Raw genomic sequence first — 11,209 nt, forward strand, 5'->3', positions numbered from 1 at the left:
AATAATTATTTTTCACTTTTCCATAGTTTGGCAGAAAGGTCAGCTCTTGAGAGGGTTATCTTAGCTGGCAGTCAATTAACGTTAAACTATTAAAATGGCACTGGAGAATCTAAATGTTATTCATATTATTACCATGACTGTTACATGTAACATTTTGCGTACCTGGGTCAAATCCTGATCCGTCAGGAGATGCAGCTCCCTTGGCTTGAAGCAGTTCTGACATTTACTTTTATTGAAGAAGTTAGCCTGGAATTTCCTACAGGAGTTTTCTTTTGCGGCAGACATGGTCTTTCACCTCTGTTTAAACTCTTTTCTGGAGGACTTTTGTCAACAGTGGAGTTGTAATCCCGCTGTTCTCTTGTGCGTCTCTTCTATCCCAACTTCGAAAAAGCTCCAACACTCCGACACATTTTCAAATGTAAAAAAAAACGGGGGGTTGAATTACTTGAGGACAAAATCAAATCAAATCAAACGCTCCCTTTGTCTGTTTAGTCGTATCCAATTATTGCTTCCCAATAAATAATTAGCTGCCATCAAGCCAGCCTTCCCATCACTCAGTCAGTGATGAATGCTTTTCTGTCCGTGGCCTGCAACCACAAAGCGGAGTGAGAGAGGTGGCTAATATCCTGTTAGCTTGCCAGTGGGCTTCCAAATCAATAACGTGATGGCGTAAGCCCCCCAAAACAACATTTGCACACAGGTATCGCCTTCAAGCTCCGAGGCGATAGAGTCCATTAAGTAACATCAGACTCCCATGTGAAGGAACCAGCCAGAAAAGAAAGCTTGCAGCCAGACAGCCAGCTATTATCCCAGTCGCAGCAGTCAGTCCAGGCGAAGTTCATCCAGTGCTCCCCTGCTCAGCTCCGGTTAGCCCAGTTAGCTCGCAGATAGGCTCGCTAATGAAATCCTCTCCTGCCGTCTTCAACTTGACTTTTACAGAAGAAGAGACGGTCCGAAACCCGAACTGTTCATGTGCCTTTCTCCCAGGGAGAGAGAGCACCTCCCGGCCAGTCACTGGTGGCAAAATGAGTGTTTAAAGGTTTGGTTCCATAACTAGCTTGGTTAGCAGCAAGAGGTTTATTTTCTTCTTTCCCAGCGGAGCGAGAGAGGGGGGAGAAGAGCGAGCTCACACAACAGCCTGGAATACCACCGGGTCTCGCGATAACTGCTCAACGTCGCCGCCCAGAGAGAGAACACAGTTACTGAGCTGTTTAATACAGCACATTATCACTATAACTACTGTGGATAACCAAACTAAATCTTTTTTTAAACAGAAAATTAGATACTCAGCTCAAAATCAACATTGAATTTATCTTATTTGTTTTTTGCTGATGAAATGCCTGTCAGGAAAATGTATGTTATTAATCTTATTTCTTTGTTTGCAAAACTCCATATACATGCCAGCAAATTTGCAAAACAGAAACCCAACCTTACTGTCTTCATGTTCTACTTAAAATCCTACCTGGACACACTAAAATACTGCACAAACTGTGAAGCCTTGAAAACTAGAGCCTTAAGTAATGAATTTGATTTGTAATTTATTTTATTCAGTTTTGTTCATGTTTGCTTTTTCTTTTTATTTCTTTACTGATGTATTATGATCCATGCACCTGTTGTAAGTTCCATTGTGTAAATAAAGTTTAAAATAAAAGAGTAGATAACCTTGTTATAATTAGTCGCTAATTAAAACATATTTTGACACACTATGTCAGATTCATGGGAATAAATAAATCGAATAAATAGAATCAGAGTAGCAGAGAAAAGGTGAAATCCATTTCACATTCAGCCTACCAACAACATATGATGTCTATTATATTATGTTTTCTTATTACTGATGCAATTTTAATATGGTAATGTATCAGGGTGAGGTAAAAAAATTTTTTGCAGTTTTTAAAGATCCCCTACAGACCTGATTTAAGTCTACTTTGGATAAGAATTTGTGTCTGATATATCAAAAACGTGAAATTATCTTGTTAAAATCCTTAAAATTACATCTACTACCTCTCCTTCATTAAAAATTACAGAGTCTATAATTATGCAAATATATTTCATTTCAAAAGTCAACTGCTGCACACAAGATGTCTCCTACTTCACTGTAAAGTCCATTCTTGTACACTGGAGGCTTCAAGTTTTTATATCAGACTTTTTTGGCTCCAAACTAGTTGTGATGTCACAAATCATGCTCGTAGGCCTGCCACCTTAAAATTAGATTTTTAATGAGCACAGAGAAACTTTCCACTTTCAGCAGATGAATGTGAAAACAAACTCTGCACAAACATCATTCTGTACAGTGAAGCTCAAACATCACACTGTGGGAACAAGAAGAAAAACTTTTTGAGTGGAAGGGGACTTTAAACTGTATCCTTACCTAGGGAAGTGTAGGGCAATCCCACTGTCTCTCTTTATCAATGTGTGTCTGTATTCAAGGTTATTCATAAGAGTTATAATAATTTAATAATTAATTTAAAATAATAGCTGGAAAACACTACTAACTGACTGACTTTAAACCAGCAGTACAATGCAATCACTCGCGCTTAATACAATGTGGAACTGAGACCCTCACTTGTCATCCATCCCTTCATGCTGGCAACAAGAGAACATGCCTCGGATGCTGGGCTCCACATATGTGTATGAATGGCTGACTCAAGCAGAGGCTATTATAAGAAGCAGGTTCCGGTGGACAGCAGCAGGCCAGACAGACAGACAGACAGACAGACGAACAGAGCTGTGTGTATGGTCGAGGGACACAGAGGGAGAGGAAGGGCCTGTGTTATCTAACTAAACCCGGAAAAACAACAGCCAGTTCTGCTGAAGGATTAGCTCCTTGTCCGTGCTGTAAGTGAACCAAGAATAACACAGATTACAGGTGTGTGTGTGTGTCTCTCTGTGTGTTTGTTGTTTGGTTGCTATAGATGTGCACTCACAAGCTGACTAACCCACTGGGATCCAATCATGTGTCAGCCCAAATATAGGGCTGAGTTTGGAAGTGGGTCTCTGGAGTCATCATGGATACTATAGTTTTAATGTGGATTAGGGATTATCTCAATGTGTTTTCCCAAGTAAAGCAGGACAAGTAAGGTCACCCATTGCTTATAAATGTGAGCCACCCTGGTTGCTCCCCTTGGGGTATCCAGTGACAATATCCTGGAGGTGACATAGTGCAAGGCATTCTGTGGCGGCAGCATGGCCAGAATATATTTAGCTGTTCTCCTCAAAATCACTTTAAATGGTAACTGTGCTAGCAAGACCACTAAGTGCTTCACACATTTGGAGCAGAAAACCACTGTTTGTCACAACCAAAGAAAATACATGGTACACATATAGATCTGTTTATTTCTCTGCAAGTATCTTTAGATATATTGACAGTAACCGACAAATGACTCCATGATAGGAATTAATTTACACTTATCAGGCTTTAAAGCAATCATTCTTCAGTCTTGCTGAGACTTAGATGAGGAGATTGATACCCCTCATGTTTGCAAAGTAAACATGAAGATGAGTCAGCAGCTGGTTAGCTTAGCTTAGCACAAAGACTGAAAGCAGGGGTAAACAGCTAGCCTGGCTCTGTACATAGGTAACAAAATAGCTACACCTACCATCATCTTTAAAGCTCACTAATTAACACATAGTAGTCTGCTTTTTTTTATATGAAAAAGCAAAGTAAGTGAAAAAATGACACGTTGTGCTTGTATGGGGGTTTATATGTCACACTATTTCTTGGATGAGACCAGTTACCAGGCAACCAGCTGGGACTCCATGAAGTTAGCAGTCCTGGCCAAGAAATAGTCTGGAACAGAGCCCCCATAAAAACAGGGAATTGTCGTTTTTACAATTTGTTTTGTCCTACGGAGCAAACAAATGAGAAATAACTAATTACTAATTAGTGAGCTTTAGAGGTGCTGATGGGCAGATTTTGTTACTGTTGGACAGAGTCAGGCTAGCTGTGTCCACTCTTTTGCTAAGCTAAGCTAACTGGTTGCTGGCTCTAGCTTCATATTTGCTGTACAAAATTAAGAGTGGTATCAATCTTCTCATCTAACCCTCAGCAAGAAAGGGAATAAGCATGTTTCCTAAAGTATGGAACTATTGCTTTAAAACACAAATTCAGTACGTCTATAGGTTGAAATTTGACCTACAGTATATGTTCCTCTGATTTCATCCCTTCCAGTGCATACAGGAAGAGAAACATGATACAGAGAACTGCATTGTTATATTGTAAATAGCCTGAGGTTTACTCCTTCACTGTTGCAGAAACACATCCAGGAAGGTTATTGTCTCACACGTGACTGCTTCTGACAGATCATGCTGATATTCACTGAATTTACAAAACAGTAAGGACACTTACTGTTTCCCTGAAATACAGTGATAAGGTGACTCTTGATAAAACCCATCACCCATTGTTGGTTTCCATGATTGAATCAATACCAAACACAAAGGAAGAGGTATAGATAAAGAATAGAATTTAGAGAAGAGATTTCAGCTTTCAGATAACTGAGATATGTTCTACATTTACTTTTCAGTTGGTGTATTTTTTGTCATTGACTCTGTATTAGTTTATACCAAAAACAAGCCACACCTTGCAAGAGCTAAATCTGACCCAAACTGTCCTGACAGCACCGTCTGCTGGCTCTTATAATGCAGGTCAGTAGGTCTGTGGTTCCCCAAACTGATCCTCTGCTCTCTCCTCTACAGATCATGTCCCTGTCCTCTGCGATTGTGTTGCCCCTGCTGATAGTCGTGGCAGCGGGGGTGTATTACATCTACAATGAGGTCATGCGGTTCATGTCCAAGTCCTTAGTGCGAAACAAAGTGGTGGTGATCACTGATGCTGTGTCAGGGGTGGGAACTGGTAAATGATCCAACTTCTTGTTTTCTTTTTCAATTTAACCTTGCTTTCATTGCCATGGAGGTTTTGTTTTCACCTTTATTTCTTAGTTTCTATGACTGTCTGAAAGCCACAGTGCATGAAATTTACCAGGCTTGTAAGCCTTTGACAACAAGGAACAATTGATTTATGTGGTGATCCAGATCTGGAATTTGTGCCATTGGATGATTATTGTATTGTGGCCATGACTAAAATGAATGGAGACAGACACAAAAGTCTAAAAGAATGTTGTTTTGCAATGCATGTATAAGGAAATAGTTTGACACTTTGGGACATAAGTGTATTCGCTTTCTTGTGAGGAGTTAGATGAGAAGATCATACCTGTTCATTAAATAATGCATCATTCACAAATTAAACAAGATATAACATGTTAATGAGTTAGCTTTACAGGGGTAGAAAGGCTGATTTCTTAAGCCAAAACCAGGCTAGCTGTTTCCTAAACTAAGCTAAATGCCTGTTGGCTCCAGGTTTGTATTTAGCATACACACATAAAAGTCGTATCAGTCTTCTCATCTAACTCTTTGCTTTTTCATCCCCCCAAAAAATGCAAAAACAAAAACTGAAGAAAAAAAGAAAAGTTTTACAGTGAGTTATGTGCTGGTTTACTTTTTGGCTGGGAGTATTAACTTCTTGGAGTCTCAGCTGATTTCCTAGCAACTTCATGACTGGAAGACTCCAGGACGTCATTATTCCTGGAAAAGAAATTGTCCAGTACATAGGCCACATAACGTGTTAATTAGTGAGCTTTAGAGGTGCTGGTAGGCAGACTTTTCCTAACCTTTGGACAGAGCCAGCTGCTGCTAGTTGTTTCTCTACTTTAAGTCTGTGCTAAGCTATGCTTATCAGCTGCTGGCTGTAGCCTCATATTCAACAGAAGGATATATTGGTAACTCTCAGCAACAAAACATAAGCACATTTCTCAAACTGTCAAACTATTTCTTCATATGACAGGACAAAGTTATTCTACATGTTTTCTCTCCTCTGTTCATCTGTTCAGAATGTGCCCATCTCTTCCATAAGGGCGGTGCCAGACTGATCCTGTGTGGGACTAGCTGGGATAAACTGGAGTCCCTGTATGACTCTTTGACTAATGACGCTAACCCTAGAGAGGTGAGGAAATGAAATAAATCATAATGTTGGCATTAGTTTTCATTGAAATTTAATCATAAACACGCCAAACTTTGAGTCAACCCTTAAAAAAACCCCATAACTCTTATTTGTGGAGCTGAGTCATCTTTTTGGCAAACTACCCAGCTGAGAAACAAATCATTCACTATGGCTGCTACAGTAAACACTACTATCTCATATCTATTCATATCCACTGGAAACTTTGGGAGTACAGTGACAGTTCTCAATAAGGATATCAGAGAGCAAAGCCATTACTGTACCAGAAAAATCCCTCAAACAGCCATTAGGAATTATCACATGACACTGACATGATATAGTGGTTTTTAAATTAGGAGTAAAGCAGGTTGTGTCCTTCATTTTATCATAATCCTCTGTTCTGTCACCACCTCCCAGATCCCCACTTCCTTCTCTGTTCAACACAATAGCAGGATATCCTCTGTGACAGCACACTGTCCTCTGTGTATCTTCTATACACAGGCTAGAGCAGATGTGTCCATATGGGGGAAAGCAAATAGGTATAGATATAAATACAATATTGATGTTATTATACTGTATAACGTTATATGTTGCCATTGATGTTATAGCTGTTGATGACACAAATCAAATCAAGTTCTGCTCACCACTGAGGTTGTTTTCTCTGACCGGACGTCACTGACTGGAGGTCATAGCTGACTTACCTTTGTTGTCCACTGCTGCATCTACTGTATATGTCTTGTTATTGCTACATACCAAATGATTTATATTTGACAAGAAATCTTTGTTTTTATAACGTATCACTTTATCTTGTAATACAAAAAAACTTTCATGTAATTATACAATACCCATGTATCTTGTTACGACAAGAAACAAAAACAATATGGTTTTGTTATTAGAAAGTTGACAGTAGAGAGATGACAGGAAATGAGGACAGAGGGATACAGGGAATGCAACAAAGGTCCCCTGCCAGACATGAACTGGGAATGTTGGGGTTCATGGTCGGGGCCAAAAAAAAGAAACTTTTCTAACATTATAACACAATACGTTGGTAGTACTTTCATATGTTGTTATAACAAAAAAAGCTCCAATGCCTATGAGACAATATAGCCCACATTGGCCACACAAATTTACGATGACATCTTTGTCATTGTCATGACCTCTAATGATTGATAAAGTTTTATTTTATTCTTAGGATGAGACATTGTGAAAGTACCATTAAAGTCAAAATGTGAAGGCTCTATCAAAATCTAAACAAACACATAAAATATGTTGATAATATGGACATTGGGTGCTCTTGATTAAGTTAATTTCCATTATTTATAGTGTTACATATAGTTTTTAAATTGGACAAAAGCATATTAATGATAACCAAAACCTTACTTTGTTACTGATTTATCATGTCATGTGCTGTTGCTGGAAAAAATAAGTAGTTGTATCACAGTTTTTTAGTATTGATGAAAAAATCATTGAAAAAATGGAAATTTGCCGCTGTAGCTGTAGCTAATGTAGCTATGTAGCCACACATTAAACCATAAAATGGAGAAAGCATAAATGGGGTCAAGTGCCAAGTGAGTCCACAACACCAGGGAAATCATAAATTGTGGAACTTTTTTATTTACCAATGTATCATGTTACAACTGGAAAAGAAGAAAAAAAAGAGAAAGAATTTGTTTCCTGTTAAAGGAAAAGTTTGATGTTAGATGAGAAGATCGATACCACTCTCCAGTTTGACTGTGATATCGATCTTCTCATCTAACTCTTGGCAAGAAAGACCATTCACCAAAATGTTTTAAAAATGTTTAATTTTGTATGTACTGTGGTAATAATTAGAAAAATATGTTATTATAAAGTGAAAATATCTTGGTACTACCTGAAAACAACACTGTAATAATGAGAAAATGCTCTCATTATAACAACAAACTGAGCAAAAATTTTTTGTCATGCTGGTAGCAATACACTGCCAAACCAGCCAGATTGATGCTTGATGAACTCTAGATATTGTCCACACATGGTAAAGTAATAAAATCCTGTGTCTCCCAAGACGTTTGCCCCAAAACTGGTGATCCTGGACTTTAGTGACATGGACAGCATGGAGGAGGTGGTGACTGAGGTGGTGGAGTGTTACGGCTGTGTGGACGTGCTGATCTTCAACAGCAGCTCGAAGCTGAAGGCTCCGGTGCAGAGCGTCTCCCTGGAACTCGACAGAAACATCATGGACATTAACTACTTTGGTCCCAGCACTTTGGCCAAAGGTAGGCTGGACATTCCTGATAAAACTATCACCAAATAGGGTACCAACAGTAGTCTGTACTTATTGATCTTTCTCTTCTAATTACCAATATGTCCAATTAATGTTGCAGGTGTTCTTCCAACAATGATCTCAAGAAGATCTGGGCACATCGTATTGGTCAACAGCATCCAGGGCAGACTGGCTGTCCCCTTCAGAAGTTCCTGTGAGTTGTCACAATAGTACCATTCAAATTTAAAGGGTTGGTTCATCCAAAACACTGAATGGTTTAAAGCTCTCAGATCGACTGGGACAGGTCTGTCCCCAGAGTCAAAACTAAACATGGAGAAGAAGCGCTCAGTTTCTATGCAGCACATTTTGTATAAATTTAAAGCTTAAAGTTCATATGATATTGAATATTCCAATCATGTGTATATCGAAAATCCCTGTCCTGATTAGAGATGGAGATAACAAGGTGTATCCAACACAGTTTATCAATTATCAATTATCAAACCCTATGTTTATTCCTTCCTTATTTGCTTGTTTGTTTTACTGTTTTTATTCAGTGTGCTTTTGCTTGCTGGCTTTTATTGTTTTTTCTCATTTGTTTATTCTACTGTTTTGCACCATTCTTAACCATTTTATTCTTTTTAGCCATGCTAGCGGTGTAGCTCTTTGGATGGCAAACCCAGAACCGGTTGGTAGGTGATATTTATAGTTTTGAGTTAAAATGTCTCAACAACTATTGAATCGATTGCTATAAAAATTCAGTAGCCACATTCATCTCCCCCCTCAGGATGAATTGTTATAACTCTGGTGATCACTTAACTTTCCATCTAGCGCCTTAATCAAGTCAAAATTTGAAATTGTCCTATACTTTGGTTTATGGCCTAATACCTGTAAAACTAATCACATTCCCATGAGCCTCAGCTGTAGCACATTACCATGCTAACACGCTAAATTAAGATGGTGATCATAGTAAACATTATACTTGCTAAATCAGCATGTTAGCATGTTGATGTCAGCATTTAGGTCAAAGTGCAGCCTTATAGAGCTGCTATGTAGTAGTAGCTTAGTCTAATTTAAATGTAGTTTTTCAAAGCTGTGACCACCACCCTTGAAATTACATTCATCTCCATTGTGTTGCGTAAGGGCAAAACACTGCATGACTAGATAGTGTACCATAGAGGTAGGTGAATAAAATATATTTTCTTTTATGATTTGGGTGAACTGAACCTTTATGATGTGTTGTATGTGAAAATCATGCTCATTGTTCCCTCTGGCACTTAGACTAGAAATGAAATACTAACACTAAGGTTTCAAACAGGTATCTGTTCCCACGTCATGGTGTCACAGACAGGAATGCTTCTTGTGACAACACAGAAAACAATTAGACATAGTAAATCCTCTGCAATGTGTGGAATGAGACACACCTCTGTTGTATTTGCGCACTAGAATGAGTGTGTTTGTGTCGTCACCTGTTAGATGCGGCGTCTAAGCATGCAGCACAGGCCTTCTTCGACTGTCTGCGCGCTGAGGTGGAGGAGTATGGGATAGCTGTCAGCACAATCAGTCATACCTTCATAAATGCCTCCAACACGCTGTCAGCTGAACAACCGGCCCCTAAACAAAACAGCCTGGCTGCATGTGAGTAAAAGAACTGGTATGCTGTGTGGAAGTGATTGAATAGTTAATGATATATGACAAAACATCACAAAGGTGTTTCATATTATGCGTGTTTCTTAGCTGATGGGTTGTTTGCTTTTTGCAACAGAGCAAATATAGTACATAACTATTTTCAAATGTTTGGAATGTCCCTTTTCTTGCAGTAAGATTTGCAGTAACAAATCTATTTGTTCCTCCACAGTTATTACCAGCCAGTTGAACCATGGCGTGCGCCCGTCAGTCCTGGCCAATGAAATAATGCAAACAGTGAACAGGAAGAGGAAGGAGGTTGTGCTGGCCCACCCCATCCCCAGGGTGGCCCTCTACCTCCGCTCCCTCTTCCCCCCCTTCCTCTTTGCTGTGCTGGCCGCTGGAGTGAAGGACTCAGCCTTGGCTGAACAGATGCAATAGGAGAAAGACAGAAATGCTAAGAGTTAGAGAGAGAAAGAGATGTAAATGAAGCATGTTTGGAAATGTCTGATATTTAAGGGTATGTGCTTGATATAAAGCTGGATCACCAACTGGGTAAAATGGGTAACTGCCTTGTGGCCCCAAGCTCTCAGGGTTCCCAAAGGCTTCAGGTTTACCATACAGCAATTAATCTGTGATCATAGTATAGACAATATGACATATAAACATACTTTGCTTGGAATAGTAATCTGACTGATGTTATGACTGTTTTTTTTAACAAAAAAGTTTAATTATCTAGGTAAATATTCATTTGAATATGCAAATATTTTTCATTTCAATGGTTTAACTGCTGGACACAAGGTGTCTCCTACTTCACTGAAAAGTTTATTCTCAGTGTTTGTGCAGGAAGTTTCCACATCACACGTGTAAAGTGTATTGTCACAAATCATGTTTGTAAGTTCACACATCAAATTCAGATTATAGCACAGAGAACAGCTTTGTAGTGTCAAACTGCACAGTGAAGCTAAAACATGCAAGAGAAGAGAAGACAATAAGCAAAACACATTTTTGAGTGGAGGGGGACTTTAATAATCAAAAAAGTTTTTAATACTGGACAATGATTGTTAATTTATTACCACCAAGCACATTATAAACTGAAATGATAGGGGCCATGATTCAAAACCTATATTATTACTTAATCTCCAAATAATTTCCAAGGAAGTTTTATGGAATTTCATTCCATTTAAATCCAAATATATGTTACACTTTATTGGAAATTGTATTCTCCATGAATGTTGTACTGTATTCTTGCCTGTAGACATGGTTTAATCATAAGGTTCTTTCCAGGAAATGTCAGAAATTATTCAGAAATTAGGGACCTGTAAAATAAAATGTTACTCTTGTGCTTCTGTGGTTTA

General features: G+C 38.7%; 2 protein-coding genes across 4 annotated transcripts in view; one reads left to right on the forward strand and one right to left on the reverse strand.

Annotated features, from left to right (window-relative positions):
* The window catches only part of LOC121887111 (myosin phosphatase Rho interacting protein), a 40,847-nt gene extending 39,692 nt beyond the window's left edge, over positions 1 to 1,155 (reverse strand). Inside the window, exon 1 of one of the 2 annotated variants that reach the window (XM_042397677.1) lies at positions 163 to 1,155. In XM_042397677.1, coding sequence (XP_042253611.1) covers positions 163 to 285 — 123 coding nt within the window. In that variant the 5' untranslated portion in view covers positions 286 to 1,155. The remainder of the gene's footprint in view (positions 1 to 162) is intronic. The other variant, XM_042397678.1, reaches the window with a different exon arrangement.
* A 1,561-nt stretch (positions 1,156 to 2,716) lies between these two features.
* On the forward strand, positions 2,717 to 10,624 carry dhrs7cb (dehydrogenase/reductase (SDR family) member 7Cb). 2 transcript variants are annotated; one of them, XM_042397684.1, is made up of 7 exons: positions 2,717 to 2,866; positions 4,693 to 4,849; positions 5,883 to 5,995; positions 8,031 to 8,241; positions 8,350 to 8,442; positions 9,702 to 9,863; positions 10,084 to 10,624. In XM_042397684.1, exons 2-7 carry the CDS (start codon positions 4,696 to 4,698, stop codon positions 10,290 to 10,292), a joined length of 942 nt encoding a protein of 313 aa, XP_042253618.1. In that variant the 5' UTR covers positions 2,717 to 2,866; positions 4,693 to 4,695; the 3' UTR covers positions 10,293 to 10,624. The 2 variants fall into 2 exon arrangements, with proteins under 2 accessions (XP_042253618.1, XP_042253617.1); XM_042397683.1 differs by having other exon boundaries at positions 2,717 to 2,835.
* Positions 10,625 to 11,209: the final 585 nt, after the last annotated feature.

Source organism: Thunnus maccoyii, chromosome 20 (genome assembly GCF_910596095.1).
Source record: "Thunnus maccoyii chromosome 20, fThuMac1.1, whole genome shotgun sequence".
Lineage (NCBI taxonomy): Eukaryota > Metazoa > Chordata > Actinopteri > Scombriformes > Scombridae > Thunnus > Thunnus maccoyii.